This window comes from Penicillium atrosanguineum (genome assembly GCF_028827265.1).
Source record: "Penicillium atrosanguineum strain IBT 20685 chromosome Unknown utg000007l_segment0_segment0, whole genome shotgun sequence".
Lineage (NCBI taxonomy): Eukaryota > Fungi > Ascomycota > Eurotiomycetes > Eurotiales > Aspergillaceae > Penicillium > Penicillium atrosanguineum.
Genome location: NW_026623139.1, coordinates 2,970,544 through 2,987,884, shown reverse-complemented (window position 1 = coordinate 2,987,884; position 17,341 = coordinate 2,970,544). Strand labels below are relative to the sequence as shown.

The 17,341-nt window shown below is 51.6% G+C and overlaps 7 protein-coding genes across 7 annotated transcripts; 5 read left to right on the top strand and 2 right to left on the bottom strand.

The window, feature by feature from the left end:
- Positions 1–854: 854 nt before the first annotated feature.
- Positions 855–1,922, top strand: N7443_009330 (putative AT DNA binding protein; the record flags this gene model as incomplete). Its single annotated transcript, XM_056889386.1, has 3 exons — positions 855–896; positions 945–1,059; positions 1,108–1,922. 3 exons carry the CDS (start codon positions 855–857, stop codon positions 1,920–1,922), a joined length of 972 nt encoding a protein of 323 aa, XP_056738688.1.
- A 1,284-nt stretch (positions 1,923–3,206) lies between these two features.
- Positions 3,207–5,841, bottom strand: N7443_009329 (serine/threonine-protein kinase; the record flags this gene model as incomplete). The annotated part of the gene is made up of 6 exons (XM_056889385.1): positions 3,207–4,373; positions 4,424–4,561; positions 4,608–5,402; positions 5,459–5,608; positions 5,666–5,735; positions 5,783–5,841. The coding sequence occupies 6 exons, from the start codon at positions 5,839–5,841 to the stop codon at positions 3,207–3,209; spliced, it is 2,379 nt and encodes a 792-aa protein (XP_056738687.1).
- A 304-nt stretch (positions 5,842–6,145) lies between these two features.
- On the top strand, positions 6,146–6,873 carry N7443_009328 (TRAPP subunit BET5; the record flags this gene model as incomplete). The annotated part of the gene is made up of 5 exons (XM_056889384.1): positions 6,146–6,182; positions 6,231–6,423; positions 6,503–6,648; positions 6,704–6,792; positions 6,856–6,873. 5 exons carry the CDS (start codon positions 6,146–6,148, stop codon positions 6,871–6,873), a joined length of 483 nt encoding a protein of 160 aa, XP_056738686.1.
- A 2,940-nt stretch (positions 6,874–9,813) lies between these two features.
- N7443_009327 (serine/threonine protein kinase SAT4) lies at positions 9,814–11,505 on the top strand (the record flags this gene model as incomplete). Its single annotated transcript, XM_056889383.1, has 1 exon — positions 9,814–11,505. The coding sequence occupies one exon, from the start codon at positions 9,814–9,816 to the stop codon at positions 11,503–11,505; it is 1,692 nt and encodes a 563-aa protein (XP_056738685.1).
- Positions 11,506–12,807: 1,302 nt separating this feature from the next.
- Positions 12,808–13,889, top strand: N7443_009326 (amphiphysin-like protein RVS161; the record flags this gene model as incomplete). The annotated part of the gene is made up of 6 exons (XM_056889382.1): positions 12,808–12,820; positions 12,895–12,945; positions 13,002–13,047; positions 13,100–13,173; positions 13,235–13,382; positions 13,436–13,889. The coding sequence occupies 6 exons, from the start codon at positions 12,808–12,810 to the stop codon at positions 13,887–13,889; spliced, it is 786 nt and encodes a 261-aa protein (XP_056738684.1).
- Positions 13,890–14,213: 324 nt separating this feature from the next.
- Positions 14,214–14,879, bottom strand: N7443_009325 (aminoacyl-tRNA hydrolase; the record flags this gene model as incomplete). The annotated part of the gene is made up of 1 exon (XM_056889381.1): positions 14,214–14,879. One exon carries the CDS (start codon positions 14,877–14,879, stop codon positions 14,214–14,216), a length of 666 nt encoding a protein of 221 aa, XP_056738683.1.
- Positions 14,880–16,155: 1,276 nt separating this feature from the next.
- Positions 16,156–17,298, top strand: N7443_009324 (class I SAM-dependent methyltransferase; the record flags this gene model as incomplete). The annotated part of the gene is made up of 2 exons (XM_056889380.1): positions 16,156–16,262; positions 16,317–17,298. The coding sequence occupies 2 exons, from the start codon at positions 16,156–16,158 to the stop codon at positions 17,296–17,298; spliced, it is 1,089 nt and encodes a 362-aa protein (XP_056738682.1).
- Positions 17,299–17,341: the final 43 nt, after the last annotated feature.

The following is a 17,341-nucleotide window of genomic DNA, read 5'->3' as shown; positions in this document are numbered from 1 at the left end:
GAGGTACATCGGAGAACACATGCTCACTCTGTATCTCGATATTCTCTCACTACTTAGCGAGTCCTACATGCATTGCATTAGCCCCTACGATCGAACCCCTTTCTTCTTCTCATTCCAACTGGCGTGTGGATCGAGGCTAAACCGCACCGGGGCCTAGCTTCAAACACCAACCCAACGTCCTGGGCCCCTCTGCTTCCCCCCCTCCACCTGCACCTCCTGTCACTGGTTGATATGGCCCCGACTACCTCCAACTGGGTTAGATCCAGACCGACTGCACTCCTTCCACGGGTTCCATCCGGGAAAAGCACTTGCCTCCCGCAGGACGTTCCTTGGCTCCGGGCCTGCCAGGGCCAACCGTTTTCGAACTGTACGACACCTCCTGATGCTTTCCCCCCCCCCACTATATCGTACTTTTAGCCGTAATTTTGGGGATCTTGCATTTCTGGAAAAGATGAAACTACCCCCGTAATTCCTGGCCCTGGCCCTGCAGCCTTCCTCTTTCCTCTCTCCTCTCCGATCTTCCCCTGCGCGATCCCGGCTGCTTTCTTCCTAGCCAATCCATTTCTGTTCGAGCCGGGACATATGCACTCTGTGTTGTGTCTTTGGCTGATGCGTCTCAATTGCACTCGTTGATCCTTTCTGTCTTTCTTTTCTTTCTTTCATTTTTCATCTTTTCTCTCTTTCCTAGTCTTTTTCCCTTGCCATTTCAATTTCCCGATGATGGACACATAAGAGTGAAACGTCCGCGTGTTTTTGTGTTTTTGCTTCGAGGGTCGAGTTTTCACCCACACTCCTGTTCCCGGTTTTGGGGGTTTGTGTTTTTGATATCAAAGTGTCCATGGTTCGGTCTGGATATGTCGAATCCAGCCGATAGACCGTGGACTGAGGAGGAGAGGGTATGTCCTCATCGCCAATATCGCGAAACCTCGACTAACAGATCACAGTATGCGCTGCTCACGGAGATCCTCAAAAAGGCCTGTATCTCGTCTGCTCATCTCTTTCGCTTGATCAACGAGTTCCGTGTGTCTCCTAGCTGGCACGATATCCCTCTACCTCAAGGTAAAACAGCGTGATATCAGACGCGTCATAGTTACTAACTTGATACAGGTCGCTCGCTTAACTCGTGCAAAATGGCTTTTTACAACATGCAACAAGGACAGCCAGGAGTCCAAGCCCAAGGACCAGGACCAGGACCAGGACCACCGATATCTCATCCACTACCGGCTCCAATTCTGCGCCCCGAATTGACCGGGACCTCGCCGCCCATAGATCCAATGCTTCGCAAGCGACCGCTCTATCCAGCAGAGAAATCAATCGCTCCACGCGCCATTCAACCCAGACCACCAGCTAGTACCGCATCCTATAGCAGCGAAAGCTCCGCTCAGCTATCACCACGATTCGACATCTCCACCGGCGAGCCCCCGCGCAAGCGAGGCCGTCCCAGCAAAGCCGAAACCGAGCGCCGCAAAGCAGCTGCCGAAGCCCGCGGCGAGCCCTACCCACCACCACGCCGTTCCGGCTCAGAACGACTCAAAATCTCCTCGCCATCAAGTCCCGCAGGTCCCGGTTCCGGTCCAGGCCTTTCAATCGCACCGTATCGGGCTCCCCCACCACCACCAGGCTATGAAGTCCCCTCACGTCCAATTGCACCCGTCCCAGAACGCGACATCCCAACCCGTATGGGCATGCGAGAACTTCCCAAACCTCAAGAAATGGGGCCTCTTCCTTCCCCGCACGCCCTACAACTCGGTCCCCCGGATAGTTTTCCCCCGCGTCTGAACAGCACGAGTGAGCGAGGCTTTTTCAGCGCCATCCCATCAGATCGATTCTCGCCGGATAGTCGACGTGACTCGTTGAATAGTCGTGGTGAACCGCCGTATGAAGGCCGGCCGAGTACTACGCCTGGAGATCCGCCGAGATGATATGCACGTCGACGATGATCGATGTTTACCATGAATTCCATGAACTGACGAACAATAGACAGCGTGTCTATGTTTATTGTTATCTTTTTTTTTTTTTTTTTTTTTCTTTTTTTTGGCTACTGCTTTCTTCATGCTGACATTTGCTTCTGCTGCTTTCTTCCGTGCTAGCATCTGCCCTGCCCTTGCGCTTTCACAAGTTGAATCTCTCAAATGACATTCTCCAGCACCACAACAAATGTACTGATGTGTCCATGACTATGTTCGATGATGGCTTGAAAGCCTACGCCACGACTTCAATTGATGCTCTGCGAGTTTTGATCTTGAGCCTGTTAAGCCCTCCTTTGAACCTTTCTTTTACGTGACTCTTCCAGCTTCCGCTTCTGCTGATGATTTTGATTTTGATTTCGATTCTCATTCTGAAACCTGCTTCGCTCAGCTACTGTGATGTGACATGCACCCAATCATGATTTACTTGGCGGTCCTTTGAGCCTGAGATTTGCTGAACCTTTTTCATTTTCTTTCTGTGCTTCATTGGTGGTTTTGGCTATGCTTGCCGATCTGGCGCTTTGTATTATTTAATACTTCATTCCTTCTGTTTTTTGTCTTTCTATCCGGTCAGAGGATATCTCTGGCCACGGTCATCCAAGAAAACCCCACGGGTCTTGTTTCTTGTGCCTCTTGTGCTCCTTTCTTTTCCCTTTTCTTTCTCCCTCATTCCTGCCCCTGTTCTGTTCCTGTTCTGTCTATTACGTATGTAAGATTATGGACTGAGATATAATGTACAGCGCGAATGCTATCCAAAGCTCATTCAGTGGTCAGGTAGATCACCTGTTTTATATTATAGATATTTAAACTTCAGCCTTGGAGGCGCTATGTGCCCCATAATCCAGCCACACCTAATCCCGAACTCAGACTTTGGAATACACCACAAACCCGGGATGCTACACATGGGATCGGAGAGCGGGAGGGTTATACAGCATATTCAAGGAAACAGCCTGCACTATCATGCATGCACTCCAATCTGGAAAATCATATATCTGGTTTAAACCATCCTACCGCATTCTGCAGTCCTATTCAAGTAGGTCTACCCTACCGCACTTGATTGGATTGTGGAAGTGAAAAAAAAAAAAAAAACCTCGGTCTCTTGAGATCAATCAACTCGCTAAGAAAATATATGCACAGGCCCTCAACCATGCAAGGAAAGGGGGAAGCGATGCAAGCGGTGGATGCGTGCTTTCCCTCCTCACACGCCCAGAGGACCTGGGTAAACGTATTTGCAAACGCTTACTTATCACACACACGATCTAACAACCGTCTCAACGAGTCCTCGCCTCCAGCACTCGACTCCGGAACAGATACGCCCGTCGCTTCGTTTAGCGATGCCTCGGGACCAGACTGACTCTGCGAGGACAGAGATGAGGATGGCGGGTATGATTCGCGCCGTTCGGTCGTTCCCTCTTCAGATCTCTGTTCCTGCTCCGGTTCCTGGTCCTGTGCCTGTCCCTCTGGTTCTTGATCCTTCTTCTGCTTTTCCTCCTGATTCATCTGACTCCTAAGCATACTAACAGCAGCACTAAATCCACCCGGACCTTGCGGAAACGCAGAGAATAACTTCTTCTGTCCAATCTGCAGATCCAAAGCTTTGTCTTTAACGAAATTCAATACGTCGTGGGTATTTCGTACTCGTCGATTAAGGTAGACCTTCGGTCCGGCGCCGGGGTGCGTGTCTGTTTCGATACGCTCGAGTTCTCGACGGTAGGCCGTTTCGTAGATGTCGAATTCTGCGGCGCCGGGCGATTCGCTGACTATTGGCATTGGTTCTGCAAATACGTCGACGTCGTCTGTACTTTCGGGTTCGGGTTCGGGTTCGGCAAAGATGGGCGGTTCATCATCAATGGTAGAGTCGTGTTCTGTGGTACCCGTATATGTAGACGGGCCGATGAAGAGGTACGGGAAGTCTTCCTCTAGGGGATCACGCGCATGGCCTCTTGTTCCTTCAATGCTTCGCTTTGTTGTTGCTGAACTGGCGCGTGAGAGGGCCGGGTGGGGTGATGCAGATTGTGAATTGGTGAAGTCTTTGCCTGTTGATCGACCGCTACGTATTGAGCCTGAGTCTTTACGGTCGGGCTCAAAGACGCCGCTTGGCCAGCGGCTGCTGGATGGACTGTAATCTGGTCGGGAGGAGATGCTTCCTGAGCTGTATCCTGAGCTTTCGGCGGCGGAATCTTTACGACCTAGCATGGGGTTGCGGCCGAAGAATTTGCGAAGGCCTGTGTTGGAGCCGCCAGAGGCATTTGTGTCGAGTCCGACGGCGGGGAAGTCTTCACTGTCGTCCATTTCCATGGGTGGTTCGACAAAGTGTGCTTCGTACTCGTCACCCAGGATGCTTTGCATTGATTGTCCTGCTTTTGAAGGGTCGACAAGCCGTTTGAATTTCTTTGCGGCTTTCATCTGAATACTTGGTTAGAAGAGCTTTCACCGTTATCTGTTGGTTCACGCACCAATGTCATCAAAGAGCCCATGTTCGTCGTGATAGCCTGGTTCATTTCTTCCTCGGTTGGAGGCTCGACGATTTGAGCCGTGTTCTCTTCATAAGAGAGCAGCGGATCTGCCCCGTTCGCTGTCACCCATGGATGATCCTGCAAAGTCAGTAAACACCGGACACAACAAGGCAAACAGACTTACTCGCAAGTCGCGCATTTTGATCCGCTTTTCCGGATCTTTCTCCAGAATGCGACCCATTAGATCCTTAAAGTTCTCGTCCGGCTCATCTTCGCATACCACCTGACAACTCCGAATGCTTTCATACAGTTCAAAGATGTTCTGTTGCTCAAATGGAAGCTTTCCATACCGGAGACAATATAGAGTGACCCCCATTGACCAGATATCAGCAGCTTTACCCGAAACATCACCATGCTTCACAACGCAAAGTTCCGGAGGCAGAAAGGCCGGCGACCCAGCCGACTTAGCTGTGAACATAGTCGAATTCTTCTCGAACATCTCCGAGACACCGAAATCAACCACCTTCAACACATCATCACTTGTCACGAGGCAGTTATCAGGCTTGATATCTCGGTGCACAACACCCTGCGCATGCAGATACTCAACTCCTAGGACCAAGTCTCGAAACCAGCAACGACAATGCTCGTCGTCGTACGGGTCGGCCCGTTCTCCCAGTCCAATTTTCATCACCACACCCTTCTTGCACATCTCCATGACCATATACAGCGAATCTTCATTCGGATCGTCCAATACCTCAATCAGCGAGACCAGGTTACTGTGGTTCAACTTCTTCATGATCGCAATCTCCTCTTTGATCAGATAAAGCGGGTTTCTCGCATTCTCGTTATCGTCTCCGGACGGGTGTCGATGAAGAGGTGAGTTGAACCCTGTCCCAGGTCGTTGTGGTCCTCTCGGTCTTCTCAAAAGATGCGATTGAGCACGCTTCCTCAACCTTGATTTCGAAAACTCTTTCACTGCCTGCAACAATGCACTGGTCAGCAACATTTCGTGCATGAAATCCATTGGCCGCATACATATTCATTCCCAAACTGGTCAGCAGCCAGATGAACAGCCCCGAACGATCCCCGCCCAATCTCCTGCCTAATCACAAATTGATTGATATGGTGCTCGGCCGTGCCGTCATCCTGGCTGGTCGTATATTCGGAGCGGGCGTCCAGCGTTTCCTAATGTCCTCATCAGTGGACTGTAGACTGTCACGTACAGACATCGAGGAAACTGACCTTCACCGGACGCCGAGCTCGGGGGTTTCGTCGCCGGTGTCTCTGGGGACTATCGAATGATGCAGCCGAGCTAGCATACACGTCAGACGGAGCTTCAATTAGAATCGGGAAGCTTACGCAGTTCGCACGGGTCGCGGCATACCCGTGCCATCGTCAGGCGAGATGGACTGATCCATCGTTGTTGAAAGATTCTGAGTTGGGTTGGTGTGGGGTAGAGGGGGTGGAAGGGTGAAGGCGGGGAGGCAAAGATAACGGTGCAGCCCCGTCAGCCTTCAGCCTTACGGTCGCGTTCTTTATTTTTCTTTATTTTTTATACTACTAAGGCAGGTCAGACGAATAGGGGTGATGAATGCAATGTAAATCCTAAGTCTCATCAGGCAGCTTCTTTTCTTTATCGTTATCGATAGAGGTCTTCACCGCCCGAGGCCCGACTCCCCTGAACATCAACAACCTCACTTAAGAGTGTCATCATTGCCCGTCATGACCGTCTACTCCTTCTATATCTTTGATCGCCACGGTATGTACCATCTCAATGCTCACAGTGAGCTCAACTGACTTTCTCCAGCGGAATGCATCTACAAGCGCCGCTGGCTCCCCCGCCCGACCTCGATCGTGGGGAAGTCTGGCCAGACTCCAGGAGCCGCGCCAGTCGGGCTCGGACAGACAGTGAAAGCAGGAGATGATGACGCAAAGCTGGTTTTCGGAACGGTTTTTTCGCTGCGGAATATGGTTCGCAAGCTAGGTGGTGAAGAGGACAAGTAAGCTGCCCTGCTGACACGGCGACATGGCGACACGGCGGAATGGTTGTTCAATTGCTGACCACAACTCGTTTTCTAGCTTCGTTTCCTTCAACACTAGCCAGTACAAACTGCACTACTACGAGACGCCGACCAATATCAAGTTCGTCATGTTGACGGATCTTAAAAGTCCCAGTATGCGCATCGCGCTGCAGCAGATCCATATCAATCTCTTTGTGGAATACGGTTCGTGGACTCTGATTGTGTATTGGCTATCGGCGGCTACTAACGGAATGTCTAGTCGTCAAGAACCCTCTCTCGCCCGTCGAGCACCCCGGCGGCATCGGTGTCAACAATGAGCTTTTCGAAGAGTCCCTAGAACAGTTTGTGGTTTGTTAAACCCTGGATATGGCGCATTCGCCTTTTATGTTGACATATTCTGATTGTTAGCAGACTCGTGTTCTAGCATGATACCCTTGAGCTGCATTTGATGCTGCTCCGCCAAGTGCGAATCTGACCCTAGAAGGCAGACTGGCCGTTCAAGTTGCCAGTTTTTTTTTTTTCTAAGGAAACAGGAAACCCCGGCACACCGCCAAGGCCCCGCGAAACAACGGCGCCTACTGACCCCAGACGGCCTTGCAGAGAGCCCGACACCGCCTATTCCAAAAGTGGCCGCTCAATTGAAGCCGCGTTCCCACGTGGCACGCGCGCGCACACTCGACAAGGGACAAACCTGGGCATATTCCTCCTTTTATATCGACCAGGGGCAGTCCGCCGAGTGCAACGTGAAGGGAGAAGGCGGAATAACTCGGAAGCCAAGACGGCATGTCATTTGTAATCGATAGTATAGCTTGATTCGACCAGGATTGATTCAGGCTGCCAGTGTTGAGCTGTCACCCAAGAATAAAAGCGCCCACTATCATACCCGACCGACACGGGCGTCCAATCAGTTCAGTTCATGCAGCCAAGGCTTAACAGCCTTTGATTCCACCTGGGCTGATGCACGGCACGCCGTGGCTTCGAGCATCTGGTTCCGGGTACGGTGTAGCCAAGACTTTAAAAGACAAAGACCGAGTAAAATATAAACCGCGCTTGAAAGAAAGAGCTGAGCCAGAGCTGAAGTCTGCATCGCGGGGTACTGGGTACTCGGGGTGGAAAGGAAACCCGGAATCTGCTCAGTTACCTGCATGCATCTCCATGTACACGGCCCGAGCTTATGCACGTCGAGCTGAGCTCAAGGGTGAGGACCACAGCTTATCTCGAGCTCTTCACCGAGCATCACGGCCAATCCAAAGCGTGGAATTCACGCAGAAAAGTTGCCTTGCAATGCAACCCCCCCTCGAACTGGCGGTCAGCAAGGCACTCGGCCTAGTGGAAAAGCTTCAGTGTCACTTGTTTGGTGGGGTTGAGGGGGTAGTCATTAGTGTAGATGTACTTCATCTCGGGCATTTAAGTGCGGGTTGAGTGGAGAGGAGTATGTATCTCTACCAATTGAGTACGTACGCTCGCACGAACCGAGGAAAGTGAAAATAATGAAAACAGTAAAAACATAAAAAACAAAAAGTGGAAATTAGAAATCAAAAGCACCCCCGCTATCCATGATTGGCACAGAGAAATGCCGCAGTGCACAAAGATTCAAGGTGGGTTTCTCCTCTCTTTAACCGTTTTCGCATGTGCTCGGCTCCTAGTTGCAGTTACCCTGATGATTATGGTTACGGCCGAGGTCGTAGATAAAGATAAATTCCCAGTCACACAATCCGGGGTAATTGACCCATTCCTTGATACAAGGCAGTGTGCATCAGCCACTTGGACTGAGTAGACGGTGAAGCTCGGGACTCCCCGTGCTGTCCTGGTTGTCCTGATAGGCGCGGTTCGCAAGGTCGGTCAAAGCTCATAGTCTGAATGACGCTGCGGCGAGCTTACACCGCGCACATTGGAATGGAGTCATCGCTGTGACCCCACGCGGGCTCCACGAACAGCCCGATGGGGAGTTGTGCATGATTGTCCCCGTGCTCTGGCGATCGTTGGAGATATGTTTCAAGATGCAAGGTGCAAGGTGCAAGGTGTAAGATGTAAAGTAGGCATTGACATGAAATAGATGTGAAACACCGACAGTGTTTCAATCATAGATCATACGGCTACGTCTAGACATGGACTATACAAGTGAAGTCTACAGACACCTTTGGATATAGGCAGTAATAGCGGTATAGCCATAGTACCCCTCAGTCTCAGCGTCTCAGCGCCACACGGCGCACCCCGGCACATCGGCTCTTGGTTGCTGGTGCGGGGCCACGATCGAATCATATCCGTGCTCACACTGGTGCAAGAGGGTGCACAGCCTCAACATTGAAAGTAAAATATGGAAAGTCAGTCAGTGACAAGTGACAGGAGTGGGATAGATCCCTCCCCTCCTCCGAATCGACCCTCGACGTCAGACCATACGGCATCAGGTACGTGTCCGGTGTTGGGGAGGGGAACGTCATCGGGATCATCCTGGCAATTACGGACTGGGGCAGAGAATTGCTTAATCCTTCTTAGCCCGCGAACACGGAAAAGGGAAGACCCAGCGGTTCCAGGGATTGTAAAGGGGTCCGGTACTATTATCCTACGGGTGTACAAAAATCTCTCACTGTGTCTGCGCCACCACATCACAAGATTAGTCCAGTCCCAGGCCCTTCATGTCATGTAGGTAGGTGAGTAAGGTAAGAAGAACAATGCCTGCTTTAGGTGCAGTCAACTGGTTGCTGACTGGAATGAGACAAATACTACCGAATACGGTATGGTACCGTGTACCGTTTACCGTACAGATTTGTAAAGAAATGCTGACCCGCATTTTTCCACTGTGGACTCTCTCTTTCTGCGCCGACTAAGCCTTATTAATCAAAGCCCCAGGTGCCGTAAGGTAATCCGGTACCCCATACAAGTCGGCTCAGGCGTTTCCCCGTGGTATTCTAGTATTTCAACCGGTTCTGCCCTGCCCCCGTAGCATCGCCAATTTATCCCTCTCGTCTGCCACCTCTACTTTCTCTTTTTTTTCTTTTTTTTTCCTCCCTTCCTCACTTCTTCACTTATATAGTCTTTAACATACTCCGTCGCTGGGTCTTTCCCAGCGCTTTTGGCCTCGTTCGGCGTGCGCTTCTCAGCGTTTCTTTTCCTCTATTCCATCTCATTACTAGTTGATGTGACTTGTCGTCACCTTGTTCGCTAGTTGCCTCAAAAGTCAGGCCACAAAAGCCCACACCACACTTTTTTTCCGCCGGGAACTTCTCAAGTGCCCTTCAACTCAACCTCAGTTCTATCGCCCCGGTTGCACTTGGTAGCTTTCCGGCTTCCGTGCGGACGCTCGTCCCTCTTTCTCCGGGGTCGACGTGATCACCTCTCCCCTAAATTTTCCTCGTCAAGCTACCGCACATGACTCCGCCTTCTCCTTCACCTGTTCCGTCCGCAGTCTCCTCCGCCGCCACTTCATTACATACGCATGACCGGGATGGAGACCCTTCGGTAACACGCGCTCTAGAGGGCATGAATCTGTCCGCGCTCCCCCACAACGGGGACGCCTTCGCCTCCCCGGCTTCCCCGGCCCCGAAAGCTCAGAAGGCCAAAATGTCTACTCGTCTCTCGCGCATGTTCTCCAGCAACGGGAAACAAATGCCTACTCGAGAAAATGATTCTCCACGCGAGCCCCTCTCTGACAGCAGCCTGGAAAGTGTCCATCAGCATGGCAAGGACAATCCGGCAATTACCAAGTCTCAGCTGGCAACTATGAATCCCAGTGCAAAGGAGAACCCCTCGTCTAAACCCTCGTCTCGTGCAAACTCCAGACCCCCCTCGACTCGAACTCCCTCCCGACAACCTTCCCTCAAAGATGAGCCCATCGAAAAGGGTGCCAAGAAGAAGACTGTCGGTGGCAAGGACCAGAAAGATGGTGCCACCCCGCATAAGCGCTTCGAGGTCATCCCCGAGGAACTGGGCAATCACTCCCATAACCTCCGAAGTGCACGACGACAGGAAAAATTGACCGACCTCCTCCGAGACATGCTAGGCGGTGGAAGAAAGAAAGGAGACGATCAGGTCGACGAGACGCAGTTGTCGCTCATGTCGACCTGGATCGACCAGTTTAAAACCGAGCGTGACAAGTTGGCAGCCGATAAAAAGGGCGGCCCGAATGCCACTGCATCCCTTGTTGATAAATACGGCAAATGCCAGGAGATCGTCGGCCGTGGAGCGTTCGGTATTGTCCGCATCTCGCACAAGGTTGATCCCCAGGACTCCAAGTGTGAGCAGCTGTACGCTGTCAAGGAGTTCCGCCGTCGTCCTCAGGAGACTGCCAAGAAGTATCAAAAACGCTTAACTTCCGAGTTCTGTATCTCCTCTTCTCTTCGCCACCCGAATGTCATTCACACTCTCGACCTTCTGCAAGATGCTAAGGGCGATTACTGTGAAGTCATGGAATATTGTGCCGGAGGTGACCTGTACACCCTGGTCCTTGCCGCCGGCAAACTCGAAGTCGCCGAAGCAGACTGCTTCTTCAAGCAGCTAATGCGCGGTGTCGAGTACATGCACGAGATGGGTGTTGCCCATCGTGATCTCAAGCCCGAGAACCTCCTGTTGACCACCCACGGTGCCCTCAAAATCACCGATTTCGGCAACGGCGAGTGCTTCCGAATGGCATGGGAAAAAGAAGCCCACATGACCGCTGGTCTGTGTGGCTCCGCACCCTACATCGCTCCCGAGGAATACATCGAGAAGGAATTCGATCCCCGCGCTGTCGATCTGTGGGCCGTCGGTGTGATCTACATGGCCATGCGCACTGGAAGACACTTGTGGCGTGTCGCCCGTAAGGACGAAGATGAGTTCTATCAGCGATACCTAGAAGGTCGCAAACATGAGGATGGATATGCGCCTATCGAGACGCTGCATCGGGTAAGCAGAACGAAGCTCGTGACTGGTACTTCAACTGATGATTCAAAGGCTCGCTGCCGTAACGTGATCTATTCCATCCTGGACCCTAACCCCTCCCGCCGCATCAATGCCTCTCAGGTCCTCAAATCTGAGTGGGTTCGCCAGATCAAGCTGTGCAAGGCCGGTGAGGAAGGGTTCTAGGCTCTAGTCTCTAGGGGTTGTTTCCTCTGTCTCGGTCTATTTTTTCTCGGGATGGTCAAGTCGGGTTGCAAACGGTACCGACTAGGAAAAGGTCGGGTGGGGGGCTTGGTTACTTCTATCCCCCTTTTACGCATAGGGTGGTTATTCTGTCTTTAGACCCGTTCAAGGAGGAGGTTCTTGTCCTTGATATGCTCCTCGGGAGGCCCTTTTTTTGTTTTCATTCCCGGCGCATTGTTATATCCTTTCAAGCCCGTGTTCACCTTAGCTCTGTTTTGGTTTCTGTCATGTTTTTCACGTCAATGCAACGAAGAGTCATGACTATTTTTTTTTTCTGCTGGTCTGGTTGAGTTGGGGGTGGATCCCTTGGAAGGCGTTGAGTTGAGTTTGAGTGTTTACTGGTGTACTACTATTGAGGGATGAGCAGTAAGTTTGTCCACTGCTTGGATGTCTGACCACGTTTTTGTCTTCAGGTTCCCGTACATATTACCCGTGCTTTCTATACATAGGATTCTGTCTTATATTATTTTTATTCTCTTTTTTCTTCAATGACTGGAAACCAAATCTACCAACTGTGAGTTCTACTAAGGTAGCATGACATCAGTCTGAAATGGGTGGCTCCGAACATCGCCCAGCCGACGGCATCCGATACAGACCCGCTCTAGCCGGAAGATCGATCCTGTTCCGAGCTGTGCTAGGTACATACTCCCGACCTTTCACGTTAGCCACCCGACTCAACCCTGATGCAATGCAATATCACCACCCCATACCCGCGGATACCGCGAATTACCACACCATTAACAATCGAATCACTAGTTCGCATCCTAGCTTTGCCAAGTCTACTATCTCGTCAAACAGTCTTTAGGCACCTACATTCCAGTCTCGGCGATGCCATGGGTGGAGTTCGTTACTGCAGAACCGCCGCCACAGGGGGCCGTACAGGCACCGAATTTTGATAGTGTACTTGAAAATTGGAAAACCTTCGTTTTACAAATACCGAAACCAGGGCTGGTGTAAAATACCCAGGGATGAGGTAAAGTGAAGATGCGACGCAACTGTTCAGCCCTAGTGACGTAGCCGCATTCAGCGCTGACTCAGCCGGCCGGGCACCGCCACACCCGTAAGGCAGACTTCCTTGGACTGCACCGCGAGACTGTCGCCTTGGAGCTTGACTCCGCTACTGACTGTTTGTGCTCTGTGATTCTATACGGCTCTCCTTCTACACTCTCTTCGTTGTCTTGATACCCCAGATTCAGAATCGCAATCCCAGCCGCCACCACACCATAATCCAAAGAGACTTCAGCCATGTCGTGGGCAGGTAGGCTCGTCCCTCACCTGAACCCTGCGGGGTATCGGGATGAGCGAAAGAACCCGTGCTGATTTTTGTAACAGGGTTCAAGAAGAATGTTGGCCGCGCTACGACGCAGGTTATGATGAAGACTGGTGCGTGAACGTTGGAATGTTACCCCGCAGTGGGAAATGTACTGACGAGGTGATAGGTCATGTCGAGCGCACAAATGATCGGGACTATGAGATTGAGGAGCGGTATGATATGCCCTCCTTGCGTGTGAGGTATCAGTACTGATAATGGGTGCAGGCGATATCGAACTATGGAGGCTGCGTCGAACCGGCTGCAGAAGGAGGCCAAGGGCTACTTGGATTCGCTGCGTGGTGAGTTTTGATATTGATACGTGGGGATGATGCATGGATTGGATTATGCTAATGATCGTAGCTATGACTGCGTCGCAAATGCGCATTGCGGAGACCATTGATGCGTTCTATGGTGATGCTGGTACTAAGGATGGTGTGAGCCGGAGTTACAAGACGGCCGTCGAGGATCTCGATGCTGAGACGATTAAGGCTCTGGATGGACCTTACCGGTAGGATTGAACGAATATTCATTTCGGAGAATGTCCGCTAATTGGGGATACAGTGCAACCGTCCTCGACCCCATCTCCCGCTTCTGCGCTTACTTCCCCGACGTCAATGAGTGCATCAAGAAACGCAACCACAAACTCCTGGACTACGACTCCATGCGCGCCAAGGTCAAGCGACTCGCTGAGAAGCCCGACAAGGATGTCACAAAGTTGCCCCGCACTGAGCGCGAAGCCGAAATGGCCAAGCAAGCCTACGAACAATTGAACGAGCAACTCTTCACCGAGCTACCCCAGCTCATCGACCTCCGCGTGCCCTACCTCGATCCCAGCTTTGAAGCCCTCGTCAAGATCCAGCTGCGTTTCTGTGCCGAGGCATACTCACGCATGGCCCAGGTGCAGCAATACCTCGATGCAGAGACAAGAGACCAGTATGCCCGCGGTGATCTCGATAACCGGGTTGAGGAGGTGCTACAGGAAATCCGCGATCTAAGCATAGCTGGAACCGTTTAGGTTGGCTCATGAGACACGTTTTAGCATAATGCCGGGTTTTCTTTTCTTGTTTTTTTTTCTACTCTCCGGAGTCGAGTTACTTCGCTTCGCCTGTTTCTAATTTCCCTGTCTTGTACATGGTCGATGGGTAATTTCCTTTGTCTCGGAGACCAAAAGGAGTTCAATATGCAATGCATTCACAGGGGGTATCATCCGGGCTAGCTCCTAAAGTATCGTAACACTATCTATATCTATACACAATGCCAATCCAATGCATCCCAGTGCGATGTTGTACAATCCAAATCAAGAGGCACACCAAGTTCAAGACAAAGCAAGATCAAATCTTCACTTCCCACCGTCCCAATAGAACTCCTCCTCCAACACATCCAGCACCGGCTCAACAGCCCTATGCACCGCCCCAACCTCCGCACCCCCCATCTCACTCAAGACATAATCCGCAACAGCATTCTTTTCCCTACTATCCGGCCTCCCAATCCCAACCCCAACCCTTAAAATCGACAAATCCCTCCCCTTCTTAACAGGAAACAACCCCTTCCCCCTCAAACTCTCAAAAGAACTAATCAACCCCCTATGCCCCCTCAAACTCGCAACCTCAGGCCCACCCCTCCGAACCCGCACCTTCCCCAATGGCGCTTCCAGCTCATCGTGCAATATCACCAGTGTTGTGGGGACTCCAATTGGCGTGGGGACTTCGAACCCGGTACGCGGTGGTCCGACCAGTTTATCAGTTTGCGCTAACCAGGTATTCAGTGCGCGGACAAGTTTCGGCCCGGAGACGTTCATGAGGGATTTGCTCTCGTAGGTCGTGTAGTATGTGTTTAAGCTGCCGAAGCGGGTGCGCAAAAGGGGTGTTAGCGCATCGAGGAGAATGTGGCCTGCGCTGTGGCGCGTTCGGCGGTAGGGTTTTTGGTTGCCGATTGAGGCGATGAAGAGGGCGCGGCGTGGGGTTGTCATGTTGGACTTGGGCTTGGACTTGGACTCTTCGGCCATGGACTGGATAGCCGGGTAGAGATAGGTCTAGTGTCCACTGCGCCGTTATAATTCAGGCCCGATTTGTGGAGTACCGGAGTGCTGGAATGGTGCCTCGCCGTGAAATTTCCGTGAGTTTGGATCAGGCACGGGAGATCGTCTCGTGACCGGTGATCCTTGTCGTATTGGGAAAGACACCGGGCTCCCGTGCTACCGAACTGTCGGGTCGCGCTCGGACGTGGAGCCGGAGATTTGGGTTTCGTTCTTTTGGGGCTTGGTGTTTTTGGGTTGGGGTTTGTCTTTAGGGGTTAGGCTGGGTGCTGTGATATGGTACAGTAGAAGCATAGAGAGTTAGGGGGTTTAGATGTGCAATGGTATGAAAATACTATGCTGGATTTGTTTTGGTTCGACTGACCTGGGTAGTACTAATATGGCATTCCATCGCCATTGCCATTCCCTACTCCGATTTTAATTTGGTCGTCCTTGGCTTGTACGACCAGCGGGACTAGCACGACCACCTTGTCGGTAACTAGTTATGGCCCCTCATTTATAGTCCCGGTCTAGCACGCATGTGCAGTGATCCCCGCTGGCACTTGACAACTCACCCTGCCCCGTCGGGTCCAACACATACATTATACTCCGGCATCCTATACTCTCTATCCCCCTATACTTGTTGTAGCGAACAAACCATTCGTAATCGACCAATCGAACTCTAGTAAGCCCCCCTTTAACACCCCTCTATATAATCTAGCCAATTTACCTCGAAATTCTTACTGATCATCCCGTGCACGTCAAACCCACCCGAGCTGCGACTGGCCCGGTCAGACCCCCGGTCCACCTCAGCTGTCGAACGTCCCCCGCCGTAGAAGGTCCACAGGCCTTGGCCTTTCATAGTTCACTATCCTATTCGTGTCGAATCTTATGGACTCCGCACCCGGTACCCGGTGCCCTCCTTTTCCCTTCTCCACCCCATTTCCCACCCAGCTCCCTGGGTTCTGATTTGTGATATATCATCTATCACTTCCTACCTTCCGGGCCTTCTTATTTTTCTTTTCTCCGTATATGATACGCCTCCGTCTTTTCGGGCCCCACTATCCAGTTAAAAACCTTCGCTTCATGGCGCCCCTTTGATGTTTCTGGTTTCTCCGCTTCTGGGTTATCTTCCGATTGACAGTTGGAGGTCGGGGGTATACCTAGGGCTAGATTTAGACCCCCTAGCCCCCGTCAGCACATGTATACAGCTGGTTTTGTCTATACTTGTTTTCTTCCATTTCAGCCGTCCTAGACCCGTCATGTCATGGACGACATATTCATCCAGCCGGAACTTGGTCCTTCCGAAGAACCCTCCGAGAACGAATCAAGCTTGGATCCCGACTCAGATAATGATTTCGAGGCCGCATCAATGTAAGCACCCGCAATACCAGTATAGATCCTTACACTAAATGAACCTGGAACCAGAAAATCAACCCGATCCTGCTCTACAGAAAACCTCCAACCCACCCTCGAAAATGGCCGTCGCTACGCAGACGACTCCTACTTCATGCCAAATGACGAATCAGAACTGACTCGTCTCAACATCGTCCATCAAATCTACCTAATCCTCCTAGACGGCAACCTCACCACCGCCCCACTCAACACCCCACGTCCCCGAATCCTAGATATCGGCACCGGCCCAGGCGACTGGGCCATAGAAATGAGTGCCAAGCATCCAACAGCCGAAATTATCGCCTCAGACCTAGGTGTCTTCGACTCAGGCTTAGGCCACCTCTCCCTTCCAAATGTCGACTTCCAACTCGCAGACGCCCAATCCCAATGGACATACCATGAGCCATTCGACCTAATCCACATCCGCGGGTTATCAGGCGCCTTTAATGACTGGCATAATATATACACGCAAGCCCTATCTCACCTCAAACCAGGCGGTTATATCGAAGTCGCCGATGTCGATCCAGCAGGCGATACGATTACAATGCCTTCGGACTTGGAAACATCCCATCTACGCACGTATGCAGCGGCACTTCGTGCAGCGGCTGATGAAGCAGGGTATCCGCGTGATTTAAAACATCTTGCTACGACCGCGCTATCAGAAGCGGGTTTCGTAGACGTTCGTGTTCAGGAGCGATCTATTCCGATTGGATTGTGGCCTGAGGATGTGCGTGAGAAAACGCTGGGTAAAATGGGTCTTATCGTGCTGCTTGAGGGGTTGGAGGCTTATGCGCTGCGTACGTTGACGAGGTCTGGGCGCTGGTCGCTTGACGAGGCGACGGAGTTGTGTGAGAAGGTTAGGGGGGAGTGCGTTTCTGCAACGGGGCTTGTGGCGAGGGTTAGGATTGTTACGGGGAAGAAGCCGGTCTCTTTTGCGCAGAGGAGAGAAGAGGTTATGGCGAGGACTATGGCTAGGATTAAGGCGTTGAATGCGGATGGGTTGGAAGAGAAGTAATAGGTGAATGGGTGGAAGATTTTATTCTACTGCATTGGCATCT